We start from the raw sequence: 24,001 nt of genomic DNA on the forward strand, positions 1-24,001 counted from the left end.
TTGCCTGGGTTAGAGCATTTCAGCCATGAAAGAGGCTGGATAGAGTTGGATTGATTTTCCTTGAGTAGAGAAGGCTGCGGGGCGATCTGATTGAGGTGTATAAGATGAGGAGGACAGGATGGATAGAAAGCCTTTGTTGAAGGGTCAATAATGAGGAGGCATAATTTTAAGTGAAAGACAGGTGGTTTAAGTTGGGATTTGAGGAAAAAGGTTGGGAATCACTAATGCACTGACTGGGAGGAGAGTAGAGGCAGGAAACCTCACAACTTTGAAAAAACTATCAGGATGAGTAATTGATATGTCATGCATGGAAGTTTATGGGCCAAGTGCTGGAAACTGGGATTAGGGTAGATAGGTTGGTGCAGACTCAATGGGCCAAAGGACCCAATCTGTGCTGTATGGCCTTATGCTTCTATACAACTCAAGCAAGTTCCAATTGCTCAAAGGAATGTTACATGATCCAAAAGATTTTTTTCAAGTATGTTATTTTCCAGGTGTTCCATTATCTGTAGTCATAGTTATATTACAATGGAATCTATTAATGTGAAAGCCAGAGCAGGATGTGTTGGAGTTGGGGTGGTTCGGTGGCTCAGTGGTTAGCATTGCTGCCTCACAAAACCAGAAATCTTGGTTTGATTCCAGTCTTGGGTGACTGTTTGTGTAGAGAGTGCACATTCTCCCTATGCCTGTATGGTTTTCTGCTGGGTGCACCAGTTTCCTCCCATATTCAAAAGATGTACAGGCTGATGGATTACCCAGGCTAAATATGGGGTTACAGGAATGAGGCAAGTCTGGGTGGGATGCTCTTTAGTGGGTCAGCGTGGGCTGAGTAGCCTCCATCTGCACTGTAGGGATTCTATGAAGTCCATCCAGCAGCCATTGGGTTTGAAACTCTGAGAATTCTTGCTTAGAGCAGACAAATGTTGTAATTTGGTTCAGACTGTGCTGTGAGCCAGCACATAAACAATATTCCCAGCTTGTTTGGATTGTAAATATTATTGAAAGGATCATTACAAACGGAGAATCAAAACAGTGCCCAGGTTATGGGGACTGTCTTTTCATTCAGAGCTATGTATAGGCAGCAAGTGCTGTCTTCACCATGTGTCTTTCACAAAACAGACTGCCATAACCTCCTGCCATCTTTTGTACTATGGTCTGAATAGCACTCTCGTAACAGTTCATACATTTTCATGTCGCTAGATCCTTCCAATACCCCCCATGAAGAGTGACGCTTCCTGCTTCTTGTGAAAACTTCCATAGAAGCCTACTTTTCCTATAAAACACACTTTTTAAAAGCTAACATTGGAACAAATATTGCTGATACTGGAAATCCGAAATAAAACAGAAAATTGGGAGAAATACTTACCAAGTCAGGCCGCATCTCTGAAGATTTTACATTTTGGTTTGATGACCTTGAAGGGTCATGAACACATGAAAAGAAGTAATTTGCAGGGCTTTGGTGAAATGTACAGGAGTAGGACAATCTGACTTATTCCTGCAGGAAGCCAGCAAGCATACAATAGGTAGAATGGTCTCACTTTGTGTTGTAAACATTCTATGATTCAATGATGCTATGGAAATTATTAGTTGAAACTTTATTGCTGGAACAGCATCTGCAGACCTCACTTTCTCCTATGGAAATTATTAACTGAGTGAATAAAATGAAGTAATGAATCATTTAAGTTTTGTCCTTGGTTCAGGCAATTTATTGTGCAGCCTGTATAACTAAGTATCTGCCATGCATTCAATATTAATGTTGTATCCTTACTTATACAAAGCACATCTTCAAAATTAATTATTCCAATTTTATGCCATCTAAAACTCCTTGTGCGTGTGAGACAATGTATTCCTCATTGGAGATTAATAAAAAGTCACAATCCTGAGTGGCAAATCTTAACTACATGATACATTTTGAAGAGAGGGCACTATAATTAAGTCAATAGTATTAAACTAAGCTGTTTAGAACAATAAATTACTGTATTAAGAGCAGTTTTACCAAGCAAAGGTATCACTAATTTCCTGTATGATAACATTTTTTAAGAGTTTTCCCTCCTGGTAATTACATAATTAAAGTGTGTAGGACTAATTAACACGACCTTGACAAGAAAAGCTTCAAGTTACATTGTCATATAATTGCACAGTTGAGGATGAATTCAGAGAGGTTGGAGTTACTACGTATGTATGTTTATATAGAATTTTCAAAGGAACCGATATTCGGAATGTTCTTAGAACTGCTCTTTGCTGCACCAAATTGTGTAAGAAACCAGTAGGGTTTCTGCTATATGTCAGATAAAGTTACATCATTGGAGTGGGGAAAGTTAAGGAGATTGAAGACTCAGGAAATTCGACATGAGGAGGCCATGTACTCTTTGAAACAGGCATCCACTTGCCCCTATAGGGGCAACTTACTGCAGAAGCTAGAATGTGTACAGAGCTGAGCTCTGAGGAAGAGCCATCTAGACTCAAAATGTTGCTTGCTTTCTTTCCATGGATGCTGCCTGACCATTTGTGAACTCTAACATTTTTTGTTTTTAATCCACTTGCCCCTATTTCCTGCTCTTTCTTCATATCCTTTTAAACCTGTCATTCAGAAACTTTTCTGCTCCCCTGATGTTTTGAGTGTGGGATCTGGGCGAGGTTTCACTAGCCCTCTTGGAATGACCATAACACAATGGGTACGGGGACCTATAAAATCATGAGGGGAAGTGCAGAAGTGGATGAGCTCAGTAGCCACCGCATCTTGAAACTATCTTAAATTAGAGGTGGAAAAATTTTTCTTAGACAGGGGAATCAAAGTTTATCAGGGATAGTTGGGAATGTGGAATTCAACATATAAACAGATCAACTATGATTGTATTGATTGGCAGAGCAAGGCTGAATGGCCTACGTCCACTTCTTTTTCATATTCGTATAACATCAGCAGATTGCCAGTTGTTGTTCTGTGTATATTGGAGTTTAATTGAAAGATGGCACAGTGACTCAGTGGTTCGCACTGTTGTCTCACAGCGCCAGGGACCCAGGTTCAATTCCAACCTCAAGTGACTGTCTGTGTGGAGTCTGGTGGTCCGGCATGAGTCACCTTCACTGCATTGCCCCTGCTGGAATGAAAGTTGCCCACTTTTCAGTGCCATCTTGGGTCTACCGAAGCCCTCACCACTATGAGTCCTTGCTGGACCTCGCCAATGCAGAAACCGCCAATGAAGACATCACCAATGCCACCGCATATCGCCCTGGCCTGAACTCAACTCTGCCACTGCTAGGAGTCAGCTTTGGACCAAGTTCACCAGTGCAGCTGATAATGAAGCTGCTATGTCTTGCACTGGGCCCAAAATCACCTCTGCCACTGCCTCTATGAATCTGTGCTGGACACAGACAGCTCTAGGAACCTAAACATGCCTCCACTGCAGCAGTAACAATGAGTCAGCGCTAGGACCGCCTCATCAATGCAGAAGCTGCCAGGAACCCAAACTCGTGGACAAGGACTCCTACATACATATGGTCCATGTCCTTCTGCTATCTTTATCCATTTAAATAATATTCAGCTCCTCTATTCTTCCTGCCAAAGTGCATAATCTCACATTTTCCCATGTTATATTCCATCTGTCGAGCTTTTGCCCAGTTGCTTAACCTACATATATCCACCTGCAGGCTCTTTGTTTCATTTGCACCACTTGCCCTCCCACTTATTTTTGTGTCATCTGCAAGTTTGACTATAGTACATAAACTTTCCTCATCCACATCATTAATATAAATTGTAAATCATTCTGGCCCTAGCACTGTGACAAACTGCTAGATAAAAGTTGCCACCCAGAAAATGTTCCTCTTATCCCAACTCTCTATCTTCTATTAGTTAGCCAATCCTCTTTCCTTGCTAATATACTCCTGTCAACACAATGGGCTCATATTAAGTAGCCAAATGAGTGCATGTCCTCTGTCTACCAACAGGATGGTGACTGCTGTTGGTATCAGATTTTGCAATATGACCCTCCCTGAACTTAAAGCCCCCACTAGAGATTGAGATCCGAGGTGGACAGAAGCTAACAGTAGCCTCGCTCTCCATTAAGCCTGTCCTCAAGCTCCATTTAGCCTCAAAATCTTTTTTATAGAGAAAGGATGAGGGTCTACATGTTCCTCACGCATATACACTTGGTGGCTGATCAGTTTCATTAAGAGTCCAATTTAAGAAGGCAGATTCCTATTTTCCAGTTGGATGTCAAGCCTTTGCAGAGAGCTGTGACCAGTTTAGGTTCCTGATGGTAGTCAATGAGCAGCAGTTTGGGGTAGAACAGGGATCTCTCAATCTGAAACAAAAACAAACATTGCTGAAGAAACTCAACAGGCCTGGCACCATGTGTGGAGAAGGAAACAGAATTAACATTTTGAGTCCAGTGAGCATTCTTCAGAGTTGATAGGAGCTAGGAGAAGGTGGTGTATATGCTGAGCACAGTGGATGTTGGGGTGGGGGGTGGGGACAAGGGAGTGAGGAAGAAGGGGAGAAACTACTGTTTGCTTGGGAGCAGCAGCAATCACAGACTATCCTGTGGGAGAGATCCTCCACTATAATGTGGCCTGGTTAATGAGTCTATTTTAAAATTAAAGGTTTAACAAAGCTGGAGGAAGAGTGTCTCTAATTTGAGAACACCTTTTGCCGACTGACAGGGCATAGCAAGTTTCTGCTTACTCCCAAGCTGAAAGACCCTTGATTGACCCTCTGGCTTCGACAGTCTGTTCTTGATCTTTAAAAGACCAGTGATCTACCTCCAGACTATTAATTGGCAGCTTCAAAGAAAAATCATTTCTTCCTTGAACCAGGTCCTAAACCCAATAGACCTCCTTTCTTTACTCATAATGCAAGTCTTCTTGAAAGGATTTGAAATTGGGTCAGGCATCTTAGCATGATGGGTGTACTGACAGCATAAAGCTTGAGGGAAGCCGTTTAGTTTTTGACTGTAGACAGAAATAAATATAGTGATTAGAGATGAGATGGGGATGAAACAAGGGAAGGATTGATAATAGTGGGATTAAAATTGGATGATATATGCTGTAGAAAGAGAAAAAGATTTTTAGTCTCTCCTCCATTGGCAGCCATTAGTTGCCAAGGTTCTAAACTCCAGAGGTCTGGAAGCTCCAAATTCACATCCCACTCCAAGACTTCATGGTCAAGGAATATACATATATAACATGGCCAAACAGGTTAAATATCAATTTGTAAATTTTCTTACTGATGGGATATGATAAGAGTGGAGAGTTTCATAGTCAGCCAAGGAATGGAAAGAAATTAGAGGCCCTACTATCATTATCCATAACTCACTAGTACAACAAGGATTTACAAACATATGTTGCCATAGCAGCCCAGACTGCTTGGCAGGTTAATTGGTTCAGTTAGCCAGAGACTGATTTGGATCAGATTGGTGCCACAGAACCAATACCTCTTCTTGCTGAGTTAGATTCAAAAGCTGTGTCCTTCCATTTCCATGGTGTTTTTTTTTATATTCACTGATGGAATATGGGTGTTGCTGGCTGGGCTGTCATTTATTACTCATTCCCCAGTTGCCCTTGAGAAGATGGTGGTGGTCTGTCTTTTTGAACAACTGTAGTCATGTGCTGTAGATATACCCACATTGCCATGAGAGAGAGAATTACAGACTTTGATCCAAGATACTGAAAGAACATTGATATATTTCCACATCAGAATGGTGAGTGGCTTGGAGTAGCTTGCAAGCTAGGGAACACTACCACATTATGATGCTGTGGGTTGGACTTCCCTGTTGGCAAAGGGATAAGAACTTGAAAATTTTTTCAAGTTTTTATCTCTTTCTGTCTCTTTTCCTTGACCTCATTTATTAGCCATACTTCTATATGTTCTTGCATACCTTTATGTCAAATTTTGTTTGATCTCACTGTGGTGAAGGATCCAAAATATTTATAATGGTGAAGGTGCTATATTAAGGCAAGTTGTTAAGAGATTGATGCTATTGCAGTTCTGGTCAAGTTTTCTTCTTGGAACGAAACTGGTGAGCTGAAAATGTGTTGCTAGAAAAGTGCAGCAGGTCAGGCAGCATCCAAGGAGCAGGAGAATCAACATTTCGGGCATAAGCCCTTCTTCAGGCTCATGCCCAAAACCTCGATTCTCCTGCTCCTTGGATGCTGCCTGACCTGCTGCGCTTTTCCAGCAACACATTTTCAGCTCTGATCTCCAGCATCTGCGGTCCTCACTTTCTCCTACAACACTGGTGAGCAAGGTTAGATCTCATGGAATACAGGGAGAACTTGCCATTTGGATACAGAACTGGCTCAAAGGTAGAAGACAGAGGATGGTGGTGGAGGGTTTTTTTTTTCAGACTGGAGGCCTTTGACCAGTGGAGTGCCACAAGGATCAGTGCTGGGTCCTCTACAAATGATTTGGATGGGAGCATAAGAGGTACAGTTAGTAGGTTTGCAGATGACACCAAAATTGGAGATGTTGTGGAGAGCGAAGAAGGTTACCACAGATTACAACAGAATCTGGACCAGATGGGCCAATGGACTGAGAAGTGGCAGATAGAGTTTAATTTAGATAAATGTGAGGTGCTTCAGTTTGGGAAAGCAAGTCTTAGCATGACTTATACACTTAATGGTAAGGTCCTAGGGAGTGTTACTGAACAAAGAGACCTTGGCGTGCAGGTTCATACCTCCTTGAAAGTGGAGTCGCAGATAAATAGGATAGTGAAGAAGGTGTTTGGTATGCTTTCTATTATTGGTCAGAGTATTGAGTACAGGGGTTGGGAGGTCATGTTGCGGCTGCACAGGACATTGGTTAGACCACTGTTGGACTAGTGAGTGCAATTCTGGTCTCCTTCCTATCGGAAAGATGTTGTGAAACTTGAAAGGGTTCAGAAAAGATTTACAAGGATGTTGCCATGGTTGGAGGATTTGAGCTATCGGGAGAGGCTGAATAGGCTGGGGCTGTTTTCCCTGGAGCGTCCGGTGACCTTATAGAGGTTTACAAAATTATGATTTCAGAGGCTAGACACTGTTTGGCCACCTAATTCTCTCTTAATGTTTCAATGAAGGGTCATGAGATTACCAAGAATAGGAAGGAAGAGAAAATAGTAATACTGTGCTTAAATGATGCCATGTTTGTATGTAAACACTTGCATTTGTAGAAGGAAGTGAAAAGTCTAATGAAAACGAAGACTTACATACTCAAAGGGTTTTTTATGCCATTACAGCTGCAGCACAGCAAAATTTTTCGAGGTCTCTTTTTTCAAGTGATTGAAAATGAAAAGAATTCATTGAACTACATATTGATTATGTTTTCATTTCTTATTTATATTCATTGAATGTTGTAACACTTCAAGCACTCATCTACATACCTTTCATAAGTTGTGAGGTTTCCCAGCTATACTGTTCTGCCAGGCAATGCATTTCAGATTCCCACCATTCTCTGGGTGAAAAATATTTTCCTTCAGACCCCCCTAACTCTTCCCACTTATCTTAAAGATATGTCCCATTCATCAGGATCTTGCCTGGGTTGGAGCATTTAAGCAATGAGGGTAGGCTAAATGGGTTCCGGTTGTTTTCTTTAGAGCAAAGAAGGCTGAAGGGTGACCCTGACTGAGATACATAAGATTATGAGGGGCATGTTATTGACCCTTCAACTAAGGGGAATAGTTGCTTTCTATCCATCCTAAACACGCCCTTCATGATCTTAAACATCTTAATCAGGTCGCCCTTCAGCTTTCTTTGCTCTTAAGAAGACAAACCAAGCCTATCCCGCCTCTCTTCATAACTGAAATGCTCCAACCCCGGTGAATCCTGGTGAATCTCATCTGTAACCTATCCAGTGCAGTCACATTCTTGTTACAGTGCGGTGGTCATAGCTGTACACAGTACTTCAACTGCGGCCCAACCAAACTCTTGTACAGCCACAAAATAACCTCCCTGCTCTTACAACCTGTGCCATGTCTGATAAAAAGAAGAGTGCCTATGACTTCTTAACCACTCTATTCACCTGTCCTGTCCCCTCCAGGAATCTGTATGCAAGTCCCCAAAGGTTTTTGTATATCTCAGAGCTTCCTAGTGTCCCGCCATTCACTGCGTACTGTATTCCCTTATCTTGTTACTTCATTCAAAGTGCATAGCTTCACACTTTTCAAGGTGAAATTCCATCAGCCACTGGTCTGCCCATCTGACCAATTCCTCTATACCTTCCTGTAAACAAACATTTTCTTTCTCACTATCAACCACATGACCAATCCTCATGTCATCTGCAAACTTACTTAGCATCCCCTCTGTGTTCTCATTTCTGATTTATATCTATCACGAGCAATAAAGGACCCAGCACTGATCCCTGTGGTATGCCTCTGGACACTGGCCTCTAGTCACACGAACAGTCTAATTTCTTTCCAAAGCAATAACTGGGAATTGTGTTTGAATAATGCATCCCTGTATCAGTATAAGATGAATAACCTGGTATTGAGATTAGTATGAGGATGATGTTTCTGTTTGTGTGTTTTGCAACAGATATTAATGGAAGGAACTGTGGGAGATAACTTAGGAGGAGACATTGGAATTGATGACCTATCCTTTATGGATTGTTCGTTCTATAATGGTGAGTATATTATTTATTGTTCAATTATAAAAGTAGTTTCATCAGCATTTATTAACATTCAGGATTTGACCTCCTTTTAGTGTCCTTTATATTGTTGCTCTTATAGCTGAAAGGCAATGTTAGAAAAAAATGTAACTGCAGTGTGGCCAAAGGGAGCAAGCAATATGCTATCACTCACTTTATGGCTAATGATTGGAATTTATATCCCAAATTGTGATATTTGGTAGAACGAACACTTTCAATGTCTCATGCTCTTAGGAATTAAGTGTAGGTATTGCACAGTTTCTGGAAAAGGTGGAATAATTTGAATATATATATTATATAGGCCAAAGAAATAACAGAAAGCAGTTTGCATTTATATAACACCTTTACTGTAAACAAAATACCCAAAGGTGCCTCATGTATGTATAATCAGGTAAACATTGATAGTTATGCAAAGATAGAGATGTTAAGATGGTCTCAGAACCAACTTTTAAAAAGAGATAATTAAAGGGAGAAGTACAAAAGTGTACGAAGGAGTTCAAATTTACCATCAGGTCAACTTGAGGAAGTGGAGGAAGAAAGGTTGTACCAGAGGCCAGCTTTGGAGGACTGCAAGAGAAATAGAAGGACTGAAGCTACGGAGACATTTGAGCAGCAGGATGAAAATATCAAAACGGAGACATCTGTGTTCTGAAGGTCAATGTGAATTATAGGACATTGACAAGAAAACAAGATTTAGTGTAAAATGCACAGAAAGTCAAGAAAAAGAAAGAAAAAAAAGACTATCATTTAAATAGCATCTTGCATGACCACAGGATGTACTAAAGTGCTTTATGCCAACTAAAGTACTTCTGAAGTGCAATCGCTGCTGTAATATAATAAATGAGGCACCCAATTTATGCACAGTACGCTTCCATAAAAGGCAATATGACAGTGCTGAAGCAATTCTAGAAAGAAAAATTAAGGTAATTTCTTCAATAATATTGTGTATATATTCATTTAGTATAAGCCACACTCAATCTATTACTTGCTAATAATGATCTGACAATTATTATTGAGTAAGACAGAGGGTGATGGAGAGGGTTTTTTTTGGACTGTGAGCATGGTATGATGCAAGCATTGGTGCTGGATTCACTGTTTTTTGTCATTTATATAAATGATTTGAATGTGAATGTAGGAAGAATGGTTAGTAAGTTTGCAGATGACACCAAAATTGGTGGTGTAGTGGACAGTGAAAAAGGTTATCTCAGTGTACAACAGGACCTTGATCAGATGGGTCAAGGAGTGGCAGATGGCATTTGTTTTAGGTAAATTAGGTGTTGTTACATTTTGGTAAGGCAAACCAGGATATGATTTATACACTTGGTAGTTGATTCCTGGGGAGTGTTGCCAAACATAGAACCTTGGAATTCAGGTTCATAGTTCCTTGAGATGGAATCATGGGTAGACAGGGTAGTGAAGAAGGCACGTGGTACACTTGTCTTTATTGATCAGTGCATTGAGTATATGAGTTGGGATGCCATGTTGCAGCTGTACACAACATTGGTTAGGTCAATTATGGAAGACTGCATTCAGTTCGGGTCTCCCTGCTATAGGAAAGATACTGTTAAACTTGAAAGTGTTCAGAAAAGATTGACTGGGATTTGCTGGGGTTGGAGAGTTTGAGCTACAGGAAGCAGCTGAATAGGCTAGGACTTTATTCCCTGGAGTGTTAGAGGCTGAGGGGTGATCTTATAGAGGCTTATAAAATCATGTGGGGCAATGGATAAAGTGAATAACCAAGGTCTTTTTCCCAGAATAGGGGAGTCCAAAACTAGAGGGCATAGGTTTAAGGAGAGAAGGAAAAGTTATAAAATGGACTTAAGGGGCAACCTTTTCACACTGAGGGTGGTGCGTGTATGGAATGACCTTAAAAAGTATCTAGATGGGTACATGATAGGAACGGTTTAGAGGGATATGGGCCAATTGCTGGCAAGTGGGACTAGATTATTTTAAGATAGCTGGTCGACATGGATGAGTTGGACTCAAGGGTCTCTGTCCGTGCTGTACAACTCTATAACTCTATGATGCTAAGACTTCAGTCATTATTTGTCTGACTCATCCTTTAGTGTGGATAAGATCAATGACATAATAACAATGACTATACAGAGAATCCCAGGCCCGTCATGGCTTTTCATTCCAACAAATAACAAAATAAAATGCTCATTGTAAATTTTAGAGTTTGTACTGCAAAAATACCTTTTTCATTTGTAAGTTTTCACCTCATCATTTCTCCTCTTCTGGTTTCCCAGCTATGAGTTTCCCATCCAAAAATATTGACTGAAGGATCTACTCTTGAATCTTTTCAGATTCACCCATTAACTCATCGATATTTACAGCACAAAAGGAGGTCATTCAGTGCATCATGTCTGCTGTGGCCAACAAGGATCTGGCTTCACTGATCCCATTTTCCAGCTCTTGGTCCATAGCCCTGGAAGCTATAGCAATGTAAATAAATATCTCAATACAGCTGAAATGGTGGAAGAGTGTCTGACTCAACCTTATCTTTATCCCCTTCCGTCCACGCATCGATGAATTTACTACACGTCATGATGTCAAACACTTCCGCCGCCTCTGCTTCCGAGCTTACTTTTACAATCAGGACCCCCGCCCACCTTCCGAGGACCCCTTCACCCACCTCCAACACACTTCATCCACCTGGACACCTCGCACTGGCCTATTACCTGCCCTCGATCTCTTCATTTCCAACCGGCGAGACATTAACCTGTCTACCCCCTCCCCTATTCCAACCTCTCACCCTCACAATGCACTGCCCTCCACTCCAATCCCAAACTCACCATCAAACCAGCAGATAAAGGGGGTGCAATGGTAATTTGGTGCACTGACCTCTACACCACTGAAGCCAGATGCCAACTCGAAGATACCTCCTCCTACTACCCCCTCAACCATGACCCCACCCCCCCATCATCAAACCATCATCTCCCAGACCTTACAGAACCTCATCACCTCAGGAGATCTCCCACCCAAAGCTTCCAACCTCGTATCCGGGAACCCCAAACTATCTGATTCTACCTCCCACAGCTCCTTCCCAAGATCCACAAGCCTGACTACCCCGGCGACACATCATCTCAGCATCCTCCTGTCCCACCGAACTCATCTCCACCTACCTCGACACTGTCCTATCCCCCCTCGTTCAGGGACTCCCCACATACATTGGAGACACCACCCACGCCTTCCATGTCCTCCAAGACTTCAGTTTCCCCAGCCGCCAACGACTCATCTTCACCATGGACATCCAATCCCTCTACACCTCCATCCGCCATGACCACAGCTCCAAGCCCTCCATTTCTTCCTCTCCCGATGTCCCCAACAGTACCCTTCCACTGACACACTCATTCGTTTGGCTGATCGGATCCTCACCCTTAACAATTTCTCCTTCGAATCCTCCCACTTCCTCCAGACCAAAGGAGTAGCCATGGGCACCAGTATGGGCCCTAGCTATGCCTGTCTCTTTGTCGCCTACGTAGAACAGTCCATCTTCCATAGTTACACCGGCACCACTCCCCCCTCCCTCTTCCGCTACAGTGATGACTGCATCATCGCCACCTCGTGCTCCCGCGAGGAGGTTAAGCAATTCATCAACTTCACCAACACATTCCACCCCGACCTTAAATTCATCTGGACCATCTCTGACACCTCTCTCCCCTTCCTGGACATCTCCATCTCCATTAATGATGACCAACTTGACAGTGACATTTTTTACATACCCACCAACTCCCACAGCTACCTGAATTACACCTCTTCCTCCGCCTCCGCCGTATCTGCTCCCATGCGGACCAGTTCCACCACAGAACACACCAGGTGGTTTCCTTCTTTAGAGACCACAATTTCCCTCCAATGCGTCTCATCCACATCCCACACCTCCGCCCTCAAACCCCACCCCTCCAACCGTAATAAGCACAGTACCTCCTGGTCCTCACCTTCCACCCTACCAACCTTCACATAAACCGCATCATCAGCCACCTCCAAACGGACCTAACCACCAGGGCATCAAAGTGGACTTCACCAGTTTCCTCATTTCCCCTCCCCCCACCTTTCCCCAGTTCCAAACTTCCAGCTCAGCACCGTCCTCATGACCTGTCCTACCTGCTTATCTCCCTTCCCACCTATCCACTCCACCCTCCCCTCTGAGCTATCACCTCCATCCCCACCCCCATTCACCTATTATACTCTTTGCTACCTTCTCTCTACCCTGGAGGCTCCCTGCTTCTATTCCTGATGAAGAGCTTTTGCCTGAAACATTGATTTTCTTGCTTCTCGGATGCTGCCTGACCTGCTGTGCTTTTCCAGCACCACTCTAATCTAAACTCTGGTTTCCAGCATCTCCAGTCCTCACTTTTGCCTCTGTGAGGGCCCCTCCAATTTCGGGTACTTTCCAGGGCCCAACCATTCAAAGTATAATTCTTTACCTCGCTCGCCCTCCGAAATGCATTACCTCACACTTTTTCAATTCCATTTGCCATGGTCCTGCCCAAGTGATGGGCCTGACATTATCCTTGTGCTCCTCAATATTTAGCACCCAAACAATTTTTGTGTCATCTGTGGATTTCTTGATCATATAAAATTAAGTCTAAATCCTGAAAGTACACCACAATCAGCAAGGGTCCCGGCACCATGTCTGGTGTAACATCCCAAGAAACAGACTTCGAGTCAAAGGAACTTCTCTCTACCATTACCTTCGGAGTGATTCTGATTAACTGATTGTTAGATGAACAGATTAGAAATATTGTTGGGAGCTTCTAGTAAGCTTGATATATATATATATGAGAACTGAACACAAGATTAGTTAGAGTGAAGAGTGCAGCAGATGAACTGTGCTACTGTGGCAACTTACTATGTCAGCTTCTGCATGATTTCCTTAAAGATTCAGAGGTTTTCAGGTGTTGACAGGAAAAGGTTGGTGCAGCAGGGTCCTCAAAGAATAGGACAAAATGGCAATATTTGCATACTATAAACAGACCAATACCTGCAGTTGAATAAAGGTTTGTAATCAATGAGCCAAATCATGCAGGAAAACAATGCCTCAGCCAATATTAAACAGAGTACTTATAAAGCCAAAAGTCAAAGGCTACCTCTTCTGTTGAATTATTGTCTCTTGGAAGATCTTTTTGTTATTGTTTACTGCCTTTTTAATTTACATAGGAAACAACCACCTCCAATCCTGCAAGTTGCATATGGAAGATCTTTTTGTTATTGTTTACTGCCTTTTTAATTTACATAGGAAACAACCACCTCCAATCCTGCAAGTTGCATAAGGCCCATCACTTGGAGACACTGTCAGGATAGTGGTAAAACATGAACTGTCGATTTTTAACTTCCATGTAAATCCAAGGTCTTAATACTTGGAACTTACAAGGATTGAGATGGTTTTAAAAAGGAAAGATAGCATAGAATCACAATGTCATACATCATGGAGACAGACCCTTCAGTCCAACCAGTCCATGCCCAACCAATCCCAAACTAAGCATATCCCTACAATCCTTTCCTATTCATGTACTTATCTAAGTGTCTTTTAAACATTGTAACTGTGCATACATCTGCCACTTCTTCAGGAAGTTCATTCCACACGCGAATCACTATCTGTCTAAAACATTTGTCCCTCGTCTTTTCAAATCTCTCTCTTCTCACCTTAAAATTTGCTCCCTAGTCTTGAAATTCCCCGTGGTAGGGAAAGAAAATCTGGAATGTTGTGTACAGTTTTGGTCCCTTAATTGAGGAAGGGTATAATTGCATTGGAGGCAGCTCAGAGAAGGTTTACTAGATTAACTCCAGAGTTGAAAATCTAATCTTACGAGGGGAGATTGGGCAGGTTAGGTCAATACTCATGAGAGTTTTAAAGGATGAGAGGAGATCTGACTGAGGTATATAAGATCCTCAAAGCGATTAAAAATGTGGCAGTAGAGTGGGTATTGCTCCTTGTGGGGCAATCTAGAACAAAAGGTTATGGTTTTAGATTATGGGGAGGCAGATTTAAAGCAGAGATGAGGAATTACTTCTCTCAAAGTGTCAGAAATATGTGTAATTCACAGCCCAGAGTGCAGTGGATGCCAGAATACTGGATAAGTTTAAGGAGAAGATGGACAGATTTTGAAGTAGTAATGGCTTTAAAGGGTTATGGGAAGTGGGGAGGAAAGTAGAGTTGAGGCCAGGGTGAGATTAGCTATAATCAAATTACATAGCAGAGTAGGGTCAAGGGGCTGAATGGCTTTTCGTTCCCATGTTCTCAAAAATGGTCGCAGTGTTCACCTGAGCATAGATTGAGCCAAGCTTCAGGAAACCAATTGGAATAAACAAAGTTGTCTGAACTGAAATTCAGCCTTTCTCAAAAAAAAAAGTCAGATGTGACAAAACTGGAATGTCCTGTTATACTTTATTCCTGTATAATTAATTTCACATTTTGGAGATGAAAGATTCACCTGGAGTGATCTGCATGGTAACCATGACCATAGACATAAGAATACGCAAATGACCTGCATTTTTGACAAAGGAATGGAGATGGATTTGGAACAGCAGAACTGGAAAAAGCTTTCTGTCTTTCTCTCTGTTTCACTGAAAAGAGTCAAGGCCTCCTAATAGTCCTAGAATCATTGAAGAAAGGATAGGGAAGGTGATTCAGGAGATGAGTGACAGTAATAGGGTGGTTGTTATAGGGGACTTTAACTTTCCTGATATTGATTGGGAAAGCTATAGCTCAAGTTCGTTAGATGGGTCAGTGTTTGTTCAATGTGTGCAGGAGAGTTTCCTGACACAATATGTAGACAGGCCAACAAGAGGTGAGGCCATACTGGATTTGGTTCTGGGTAACGAACCAGGCCAGGTGTTAGAATTAAAGGTAGGTGAGCACTTTGGGGATAGTGACCATAATTCGGTGATTTTTACACCCGTGATGGAGAGGGATAAGTGTGTACTACAGGGCAAGAATTATAGCTGGGGTAAGGGAAATTATGATGCGGTGAGGCATGACTTAGGATGTGTGGCTTGGAAAAGTAGACACCAAGGCAAGAGTGTAAATGATATGTGGAACTTGTCCAAGGGGCAACTATTGAGTGTCCTTGATAATTATGTACCTGTCAGGCAGGAAGGAAAGGGTCGTGCGAGGGAGCCGTGGTTTAATAAGGAATTGGAATCCCTTGTTAAATGAAAGAGGGCGGCCTATCTCAAGATGAGACGTGAAGGTTCAATTGGGGCGATTGAGAGTTATAGGGTAGCCAGGAAGGACCTGAAGAGAGAGCTAAAAGCAGCAAGGAGGGGACATGAAAGGTCCTTAGTAGATAGGATTAGGCAAAACCCTAAGGCTTTCTATAGGTATGTCAGGAATAAAAGAATGACTAGGGTAGGAATAGGTCCAGTCAAGGATAGTAGGGGGAAGTTGCGTGTGGAGGCGGAAGAGATTGGGGAGACACTGAATGAATACTTTTCTTCAGTATTCACTCAGGAACAGGACATTGTTGCCGATGTGAATACTGAGTCACAATTAAGTAGAATGAATGGCTTTGAGGTATGTAGGGAAGAGGTGTTGGAAATTCTGGAAAGGGTGAAAATAGAAAAGTCCCCTGGGTCTGATGGCATTTATCCTAGGATTCTCTGGGAAGCAAGGGAGGAGATTGCAGAACCATTGGCCTTGATTTTTATGTCCTCTTTGTCTACAGGAGTAGTCCCAGAAGACTGGAGGATAGCAAATGTGGTCCCCTTGTTCAAAAAGGGGAGTAGGGATAGCCCTAGTAACTATAGGCCGGTGAGTCTCACTTCTGTTGTGGGCAAAGTCTTAGAGAGAATTGTAAGGGATAGGATTTATGCACATCTAGATAGGAATAATGTGATCAAGGATAGTCAGCATGGTTTTGTGAAGGGCAAGTCGTGCCTCACAAACCTTATTGAATTCTTTGAAAAGGTGACGAAGGAGGTTGATGAGGGGAAAGCGGTAGATGTGGTATATATGGATTTTAGTAAGGCGTTTGATAAGGTTCCCCATGGTAGGCTACTGCAGAAAATACGGAGATATGGCATTGAGGATGAGTTGGAGGTTTGGATTAGGAATTGGCTAGATGGAAGAAGACAGAGGGTAGTAGTTGATGGCAAAGTTTCTTCATGGAGTGCCGTCACTAGCGGTGTTCCGCAAGGATCTGTTTTGGGACCATTGCTGTTTGTCATTTTTATAAATGACCTGGAAGAGGGGTTAGAAGGTTGGGTAAGCAAGTTTGCGGATGATACGAAAGTCAGAGGAGTTGTTGACAGTGAGGAAGGATGTGGCAGGTTACAGCAAGATATAGAGAAGCTGCAGAGCTGGGCAGAAAGGTGGCAAATGGAATACAATGTAGCTAAGTGTGAGGTGATTCACTTTGGGAAGAATAACAAAAAGATGGGGTACTGGGCTAATGGTCGGATACTTGGTAGTGTGGATGAGCAGAGGGATCTTGGTGTCCATGTACACAGATCTCTGAAAGTTGCCACCCAGGTAAATAGTGCGGTGAGGAAGGCATATGGCGTACTGGCTTTTATTGGTAGAGGAATTGAGTTCCGGAGTACTGAGGTCATGATGCAGTTGTATAAGACTCTGGTACGACCGCATCTGGAATATTGTGTGCAGTTTTGGTCGCCATACTATAGGAAGGATGTGGAGGCATTGGAACGGGTGCAGAGGAGGTTTACCAGGATGTTGCCTGGTATGGAAGAAAAATCGTATGAGGAAAGACTGAGGCACTGGGGGCTGTTTTCACTAGAGAAAAGAAGGTTTACGGGTGACTTGATTGAGGTGTACAAGATGATTAGGGGGTTAGATAGGGAGCTGAGAGAATGGGGTGAGAGAGCAGGGTAAGAGAGGGGTGTGAGGGAGAGGGAAGAGTTTACCAGGATGTTGCCTGGTATGGAAGGAAGATCGTATGAGGAAAGACTGAGACACTTGGGGCTGTTTTCATTAGAGAAAAGAAGGTTTGGGGTGACTTGATTGAGGTGTACAAGATGATTAGGGGGTTAGATAGGGTTGACAGTGTGAACCTTTTCCCGCGTATGGAGTCGGGTATTACAAGGGGGCATAGCTTTAAATTAAGGGGGGGTAGATAAAGGACTGAAGTTATGGGTTGGTTCTTCACTCAGCGAGTCGTAAGTTCATGGAATGCCCTGCCAGTAGCAGTGGTGGACTCTCCCTCTTTATGGGCATTTAAGCGGGCATTGGATAGGTATATGGAGGATAGTGGGTTAGTATAGGTTAGGTGGGCTTGGATCGGCGCAACATTGAGGGCCAAAGGGCCTGTACTGCGCTGTATTCTTCTATGTTCTATGTTCTAAGGCAACTTCTGACAAAACTGGAGAAACATCTGAACACTGAGAGCTCAAGGACATTGACAATATTCCTGTTTACTGCTGTTCCAGGACAATACTAATAAAACATGGTCTTATGCTTAACACCTTACACTTTCAAGACATCCTAAGGACTTTAAACAGCATTGTTTTTTATCTTCTCCTTTACATTGGACACTACCTTTGTACCTTTGTATCTGTACTTGCGTGTGTGTTTGATGCTTCATCTCCATGACTTTTCACAGGATTAGTGAGTACTAAAATTGTTTTACCTTCCACTCACAAAAACCTTGAAATTATCTCAATGATTTTTGGAGAAATAGTTAACTACTTTTCAGTTAATGTAAGGCATGGCCAGGTGCTAAAAATATCATTAAGTCTTGGTAGATTAGAAAGGAAAGCAGTTGATTAACTTCACCTCAGCTAGCCATAACAACAGAGAAATCTCCAGCCAAAGTCATGAGATGGCTATGCATTTTGGAAGCTGCAAAAAGGATAGACTTTCATTTTGCAAACCTGGAAAGGAGACATGGCTCATGTGTCTCATTGTTAACTCGCTAGTCACAGAATTTTAAAGACACTACTTCATTAATTATGCATGAATTCAATATCATTGAGCATTGCATATTATAACATCTTTTAAACTACTTAGCGTTTTCATTGTTTTTTTTTCCAAAGCACAAGTTTAGAAATATTTACTAATCTCTCATTTAACAAAATGCTTCCAAGGAAATGTTTATCAGCTCTGCAATGTTTGCAAATGTCATTTAATTTCAGACTTTGTCATGAATGAGAATAAGGTTTGTGCTTTCTCTGGCTTCTCCTGTCAGTTACTGTGACATGTGGACTGGCCTGCAACATGTGTTTCCAAGATATCACTAAATAGCAGAATGAAAATTCAATTTTTTGCCTTTAGTGTGGAATTAATAATACAGGATGATATTTCCTGGTAAGAATTTGGACAGAAGAAAATAGAAAATAATTGAATTGTAATAATGTTCAGAGGCAGCTTGAGGATATTTGAAAAGATTAAGTTGTTCAATCGCCCACTTTGAACTATAGGGTAATGGTTGGAACAGGCTGAAGCAGCAAGAAGAAGAGAAAACTGTATTGCATTCAAATCCCACTTTTAATGGTGAAAACAATCCCAGTGTGTATCACGGAGATTCAAAGAAAATTGTGCACTGAGCCAAAAAGAATCAATTTATGAGAGTGACCACATATCAGAATGAGCTTATCAATAAGAAGGAAGAGCTCTAAACTGATCAGCTTCATATACACAACATCATAGTTGTCATTTCACCAAGCAGTGCTCAATTACAGATCAAAACTGGGGACTGTGGAAGATTTAAAGTTGTTACTTATTCCAGGGTCTGAGTTCTGAGATGGGTAAACAAAATATTAGAAACAGTTAGTTAACAAATATGTAGTACGTACCCATAAAAGCGATGGGATTCAGCAGAGGTTTAGGATGGTGTGCGCTGGTGTCTTTTGTTCCTAAAATAGATAATGCAACAATCTTTTTTAGAATCAATTGTAACTGTTGGGTCTTTTCAGGTGACTTACCAGCAGCAGCTCCAACAACACCATCAGGCCCATCGAGACCTTTGACACTTCCACCTAATAACTGCACAGCCAATGAATTTATTTGTAAAACTAATGGGCAGTGTGTTGACATCATCAAGAAATGTGATTTCAGGGATGATTGTTCAGATAAGACAGATGAATTATCCTGCGGTAGGTATCCAAAACTTTTCCAAACTTAAACTATCTAGTGAAATGTAACTTGGGAGAATTCAACATTCAGATATCATTCTCAGAAAATGCAGCTAAAATGACAAATGATAATGTTGATAGCAATGATTTTGAGACAGAAGTCAGTTGATATCTATTTTATGTTTATTCATTGAATAAACAGCACTAGCTATACCAGAAGTTATTGCCCATTCATTATTGTCCTTGAAAAAATGGATGATGAAACATCTTCTTGAATCTTGTGCTATCCATTTGGATTGGAAACAGACACAGAGCTGTGATTCTCCTTTGCAAAATGCAATCCCCTGTACACTTTCTTTTGCTTTTGTTGCATAACATAATTCTTATTTTGAGCTCCATTTCTTACTCATAGAAACAAAAAATAGGAGCAGAATTAAGCTATTCAGCCCTTTGATCCTGCTCCACTATTCAACGTGGCATGGCTGATCATCCAGTTCAGCATCCTCTTCCTGCTTTCTCCCCATAACCTGTGGAAACAGACTGCCAAGTGTGTTTATTTGTAGCATTGATACCATTTACTAAAACTCGATTAAGGAAAGGTGTCCCAAACATTTGGGGAACAGTGAAGAAATGGTGATATAGTTCCGAGTCATGGTGGTATAGAACTATTGAAGGGATACCTGGAAGGGATTCACACATTTATTCTTCTGGCTAATAGAGTTTGAGCATTTTGAAAGTGCAGTCAATTGACCTTTCATTAGCTGCTCTAGTACAATGTGTATGTGTTATACATTGCTGCCATTCTGGTCAAAGCATTATCTTGACATGGTGGATGGGGTGCTTGGGCTGCTTTGTCCTGAATGTTGCAAAGCATCTTCAGCCAATTAGAATTTTCCATCTCACTCTTGAACTGTGCCTTGTATATAGTGCAAATGCTTTTGGAAAGCAGCAAGTGTGTTATAAAGTGCAACATTTTCACTTTTAACCAACTGTTATAGCTACTGTACTTATGGATCTGGTCAAGTCAGGTTTCTGTTCCGTGATAATGCTCAGGATTTTGATGTTGGGACATTCAGTGATGGTGATCTGATTGAATATCAAGCAGGAGTGGTTTAGATTCTCTCTCTCTCTTTGGAAATGGTAATTTCATGACATCATGTGACACAGTTATTACTTGACATTTCTCAGCCCAAGCTCAAAATTTGCACCGTTTACTCCATAACAACACATTAATCTGTATTCCAAATTGATTAGTTCCAAATAAGGTGGCGGTGGAGTAATGCCACTGCATCCGTGCTCCTGGCTCAGAGATAGTCTGCTGTGTCTTTTTTTTGTTTCTTCTTTTTTGCATTTGTTTTTGCTTTTTCTTTTGCTCTCTTTCTTTTTTCTCTTTGGAGACCTTTTCAGCATCTTTGGCAAGGTATGAAACGTCTCAAGCACGTGTGACAGCAGTAGCAGGAGTTGGCTTGTCAGGGAGAGCGAGTCCAATGCTAGGAGAGCAAGCCCTCGGACAACTCTTGACGGTAGCAAGTGTGGGGCCCAGCAGTGAGAGATGGTGCTGGAGAATGGTCACTTCAATATTGGTGGGCTCAGTGCAGGACTTGAAGCGGTGGTGATGGCTCTGGTTTTCAAGATGGTGGTGATGGAAGGGCACCCTCAGCTGTTGGCAAAGAAGGCAGCACCTGTGGTCGATGTCAGTCAGGTGTGGCAGGATAGATTTTGGATTGCGCCAATCCTACCCCCAGGAAAATGGGCCAATTGGGGGGGATGGTGTCCGCAAACTGGAACAACAGCCAACAGTGCAGGTTATTCTCCTGACAGTCCCCAGCCTGACCCATATTTTGGAGTGAATCTTCTGCCCCACTGCAGTACCTTTGTTTTTAGGAATACTAGGCAGATGCTTATAATGAGAATTATTCCAATCTCAAATATTAAAGTTAGAGACCTACCATATTATGGGCGGCACGGTGGCACAGTGGTTAGCACTGCTGCCTCACAGCGCCAGAGACCCGGGTTCAACTCCCACCTCAGACGACTGACTGTGTGGAGTTTGCACATTCTCCCCGTGTCTGCGTGGGTTTCCTCCGGGTGCTCCGGTTTCCTCCCACAGTCCAAAGATGTGCAGGTCAGTTAAATTGGCCATGCTAAATTGCCCGTAGTGTTAGGTAAGGGGTAAATGCAGGGGTATGGGTGGGTTGCGCTTCGGCGGGGCGGTGTGGACTTGTTGGGCCGAAGGGCCTGTTTCCACACTGTAAGTAATCTAATCTAATCTAATCTAATATATTGAAGGACCCAGTGAAGACATTTGATGCCAATGGGTCCAGCAAATTTTAGATTTGTCTCCCATGAAGCTTCAGTATTTCCCACTCAACCAATGAGAGCTAAATTTGAAGCAAGAAAAAATCATTTTAATAAATATGTGCCCAATGTCCTTGAGAGGAATAGCAATGCTTTCTTTTTTATTCACTCATGGGACTTGGGCATCGCTAGCTGGCCAGCATTTATTGCCTGTCCCTAGCTGCCCTTAGGAAAGTGGTTGTGAGCTGCCTTGCTGAAACAGTGCAGTCCACATGCAACAGATTGATCCACAATGCCTTAAAGAATTCCAGGATTTTGATCCGGCGACAGTGAAGGAACAGCAATATATTTCAGGATGGTGTATGGCTTAGAGGGGAACTTGAAGGGGTGGTGTTCCCATGAATCTGCTATCCTTGTCCTTTTAGACAGAACATACTTTCTAAGGATTTTTGATGAATTTCTGCAGTGCATCTTGTAGATTGTAGGTATTGCTGCTATTGAAGAAATGGATGCTTGTGGATGTGGTCCAAACAAGCTTTGTCCTGGATGAGTGTAGTTGGAGCTGCACCAATCCAGGAAAGTAACGTGTGTTCCATCACAGAGTTGATTTGTGCCTTGAAGATGGTGGACAGGTTTTAGGGAGTAAGGAGGTGAGTTACTTGCCACAGTATTCCTAAACTCTGACTTGCTCTTATAGCCAGTGTATTTATATGGTAAGTGTAATTGTGTTTCTGGTCAATGGTAACCCTTCAGGATATTGATAGTGCGAGACTTAGTGATGGTATCACCATTGAATGTCAAGTGATGGTGGTTAGATTGTTAATTTATGGAAATATTCATTGCTTGGCATTTGTGTGGTGCAAACGTTACAATGAAACCACAGCAGTTCCAATGGCACCCAATGCAAATGTTCTCCATTTCCCACCTCAGTGGTCCTCCTGGATCTTCACAATTGATCATCTCTATTATTGAATGTCTATCGGCATAAATGAAATGCCTAAAGCCCTCACCAGAATGCCAACCAAGCCTAATAACCTTGCTTGTTGGAGCATGTGCTGGTTAAACTGCACTGAGTTAATGTCCAGAAAACTCCTTTTACATGTTGTTACTTTCCATGCCTCTTGTAAGCCACAAATATTGAATTGTTTTGATGCTTCTGCACTGCCGTGATGAGGGAAGCTCTGGGCAGGTATAAACAAAGACCCACTCACATCCAAAAGATAGGACCCTTTTATGTTGTAAAAGTTGTAAAAGTCTTTGACTTCACCAAGTTTAAAAATAATGTTTCAAAGCTTCCCATATGGTTGTCAATATACAATTTACAATTGTGTGAAACCAAAGCAGTAGGAGACTGCTTCCTCGAAGCAATTTCACACTATTTATGCTAAAGTCATTCATACTGCAACTCTTCCCATTATTCTAGTGGCAACTAGGATTATTCCAGCATTTATAACAGAATTTTACAATTACAGGCATTAGAAATATTTTTGTAAGATGCAATAGGAATGAGCCACAAACTTTCAACAGTAAAACTCTGACATTGTTCTCTTTACAGTCAGTAAGATCTGTGACTTTGACAATGGGATCTCATGTGGTTGGAAACAACAGACAGATTCTTCAGCCACTGAAAATATTTTTCAATGGTTCACTGGACAAGGTTCTGACATACATCCAGGAGAAGTGGGTAACAGGCCATCTACTGATCACACCACGTATGCATTATATTTTGTTTTCGCTTAAAATTGATATGAATTCTACCCCTTCTATTATAGGTTTCTGATTAATATAAGCCTATGTAAAGACCAAGGCCACTAATACACAAATGTTATCAACAAGAGCAGATTCCACAAGGTCCTCCCATTTATTTCAACTTACAGGTCACTTACAAGTATGGTCCAGCTGTCTCAATCTGGAGACAGCAAGGAGGATTCAGGCAGGAAGTGGAGATTATTGGGATTGATGAATTTCTGGGACTCAGATTAACTGAGATTGTGAAATACAGAGAAGAAACACCCACCAAAGCATATTTGTGCAATCAATCCTTGAAGTGATGAA

General features: G+C 42.0%; 1 protein-coding gene across 8 annotated transcripts in view; it reads left to right on the plus strand.

Annotated features, from left to right (window-relative positions):
• Positions 1-24,001, plus strand: part of malrd1 (MAM and LDL receptor class A domain containing 1) — a 408,484-nt gene that overhangs the window by 118,687 nt on the left and 265,796 nt on the right. For all 8 annotated transcript variants that reach the window (XM_043690416.1, XM_043690424.1, XM_043690417.1 and 5 more), the window contains 3 exons: positions 8,506-8,593; positions 19,490-19,669; positions 23,502-23,658. In XM_043690416.1, coding sequence (XP_043546351.1) covers positions 8,506-8,593; positions 19,490-19,669; positions 23,502-23,658 — 425 coding nt within the window. The remainder of the gene's footprint in view (positions 1-8,505; positions 8,594-19,489; positions 19,670-23,501; positions 23,659-24,001) is intronic.

This window comes from Chiloscyllium plagiosum, chromosome 5 (genome assembly GCF_004010195.1).
Source record: "Chiloscyllium plagiosum isolate BGI_BamShark_2017 chromosome 5, ASM401019v2, whole genome shotgun sequence".
In the NCBI taxonomy this organism is placed as follows: domain Eukaryota; kingdom Metazoa; phylum Chordata; class Chondrichthyes; order Orectolobiformes; family Hemiscylliidae; genus Chiloscyllium; species Chiloscyllium plagiosum.